Source organism: Capsicum annuum, chromosome 6, assembly GCF_002878395.1.
Source record: "Capsicum annuum cultivar UCD-10X-F1 chromosome 6, UCD10Xv1.1, whole genome shotgun sequence".
NCBI classification, from domain to species: Eukaryota; Viridiplantae; Streptophyta; class Magnoliopsida; order Solanales; family Solanaceae; genus Capsicum; species Capsicum annuum.
In genome coordinates this window covers 1,044,551-1,047,407 of record NC_061116.1, presented here as the reverse complement: position 1 = coordinate 1,047,407, position 2,857 = coordinate 1,044,551, and the positions used below count along the sequence as shown (strand labels likewise).

General features: G+C 35.5%; 1 protein-coding gene across 1 annotated transcript; it reads left to right on the top strand.

Moving 5' to 3' along the window:
* The first annotated feature begins 759 nt into the window (after window positions 1–759).
* Window positions 760–2,006, top strand: LOC107875182 (probable galacturonosyltransferase-like 4). Its single transcript, XM_047413387.1, has 2 exons — window positions 760–829; window positions 916–2,006. The coding sequence occupies exons 1-2, from the start codon at window positions 807–809 to the stop codon at window positions 1,574–1,576; spliced, it is 684 nt and encodes a 227-aa protein (XP_047269343.1). The 5' UTR covers window positions 760–806; the 3' UTR covers window positions 1,577–2,006.
* Window positions 2,007–2,857: the final 851 nt, after the last annotated feature.

Genomic DNA, 2,857 nt, shown 5'->3' with positions numbered 1-2,857 from the left:
TTTACCAGTTACTCCAAGACTATCGTTTCGGAACTAACATGAGATTTGAACTCAGAATCTTTTACGTATGTGATTATTTTATCTAAAAGCTTAAACCGTGTTATTCTAACGCGACGATAATTATAATTACTTAATTATATAATATAACTTTTGTGTGTATGTAGGTGGAATGGCTATCCTTCATAACTTACATGATACAGTATGTCATAATTACATGAGATTTGAACTCAGAATCTTTTACTTGTGTGTGATTATTTTCTCTAAAAGTTTGAACTGCGTTATTCTAACGCGACGTTAATTACTTAATTATATTATATCTCTATGTGCATGCAGTGGCGGAGCCACATTGAATTCAGGGGTTCATCCGAACTCCCTTTGTCAGAAAATTATACTCCCTTCGTTTCAAAAAGAATGACCTGATTTGATTTGGCACGGAGTTTAAGAAAATAAAGAAGTCTTTTAAATTTTGTGGTCTTAAATAAAAGATACTTTAATTCTGTAGTCTTAAGCATGTCACGTGGAAAGTTAAAAGTAAAATGTTGCTAAAAATGGAAAGAGGTCATTCTTTTGAAACGGATTAAAAAGGAAAGTATGTCATTCTTTTTTATACAAGGGAGTATTATTTTTACATGATCAAAAATATTTTTATGTATATATAGTAGATGTTGAAACCCCCTATTCGAGTAGTCCGTCCATATATTTACTTCTGAACGCCCTCAATAAAAAATTCTGACTCCGTCACTCTGTGTATGTAGGTACAATGGCTGCAGTATTATCCATCCTACAACATTCAACATGCCCAGAAGATGTCATGTTTCATTTTCTATGTGTAAGACATGAACCTGTGGTATTTACTAGCATGAAGTCCACTTTCCCTTACCTCAACTTCAAGCTCTACAAATTTGATGCACACAGGATAAAAGGACTCATTTCGAAGTCGATTCGCCAGGCGCTAGACGAGCCTCTGAATTACGCGAGAATTTATCTGTCAGATTTAATTCCAAATACGGATGTGAAACGCGTGATCTATCTTGACTCGGACATAGTCATAGTCGATGACATCGCGAAGCTATGGCAGGTTGACCTCCGCGATAAGGTGCTAGCGGCGCCTGAGTATTGCCAGGCGAATTTTTCGACTTATTTCACCAGCGCTTTCTGGGAGGACTCGGAGCTATCGAGGGCATTTGAAGGTCGAAAACCCTGTTATTTCAACACGGGGGTTATGGTGATGGATGTTGACAAGTGGAGGCGAGGGAGTTACACACAGAAAGTCGAGGACTGGATGGTCATACAGAAACAGAAAAGGATATACCACCTAGGGTCGTTGCCGCCTTTTTTGCTAACCCTAGGTGGTAATATAATGCCGGTCGATCATCGATGGAACCAACATGGGTTAGGTGGTGATAATATCGAGGGAAAATGTAGGAGTTTGCACCCGGGACCAATTAGTCTGTTACACTGGAGTGGTAAAGGTAAACCCTGGTTAAGACTGGACTCACGAAGACCATGTACTGTTGATCATCTATGGGCCCCTTATGATCTTTATCGTTCCTCGAGGCATTCCTTCGAGGAGTAATTAAAGCATATTGACCGTGCATGCATGCGGGCAGAGCAGAGGCTGATTCTGAAGTTTAGTCAAAGCACGTCCAGCATGCATGCATGCAAGCAGAGGCGGATTCTGAATTTTAACCTGATTACGGTTTAGTATTTATATGTTCTTGTTACTACTAAAGAACCATCATTATATACATTTTTCAAAATTATTGGGTTCATAATTTAATATTTATTATTGTTAATGACTGTTAAGACTGGACTCATGAAGATCATGTATTGTTGATCAACTATGGGCCCCTTACGATCTTTATCGTTCCTCGAGGCATTCCTTCGAGGAGTAATCAAAGCATGTCGACCATGCATGCATGCAGGCGGATTCTAAATTTTAATGTGAATACGGTTATATACACTTTTCAAAATAATTGGGGTTCATAATTTAATATTTATATGTACTTTTGATCATCTATTGGCCCCTTACAATCTTTATCGTTCCTCGAGGAATTTCTTCGAGGAGTAGTAATCAAAGCATATCGACTATGCAAGCGGGCGGGCAGACAGGTGAATTCTGAATTTTAACTTGAATACGGTTTAATATTTATGTTCTTGTTACTACTAAAGAACCATTATATACACTGCATTCCTTCGAGGAGTAATCAAAGCATGTTGAACATGCATGCATGCAGAGGCGGATTCTGAATTTTAACCCGATTGCGGTTTAATATTTATATGTTCTTGTTACTACTAAAGAACCATTATTATATACATTTTCGAAATTATTGGGTTCATAATTTAATATTTATTATTGTTAAATATTAAATTTGTAATTAATATTTAGATGTTATTAACTTACAAGTAATTTGAAAATTATTAGTATTAGTTTGCACCAATTAATGCTCATTATGGAGAGTAAAATGCTCTTTAATAATCTTGATATCTTATGTTATATTTTCCCTTCGGTTTAAATTACTTGTCATATTTTGCTTTTTGAGAGTCAAACGATAAAATTTTTGACTAATATTTAAAAATATTTTTTCATCATATATTCATACGGGAAAAATTACAATTTATAGTATTTTGAATATCTAAATTTTAATTTTAAAGTATCAAATTAATCTAATATAATTTAGCTTTAATTTAACCAAATTTAATGAAAACAGAAAACTCTAGGCGATTCGTCCCATCTGTTCTAGCTAGCCTTGGTAGACAGAGTTAATAATTGTTTTTGTTTGGAGGTGACAGGTATTTCGTGGAATGATCGAGGTACGTGCAAGCTAGCCAACCACAATCATCAAAATAAAAGTTT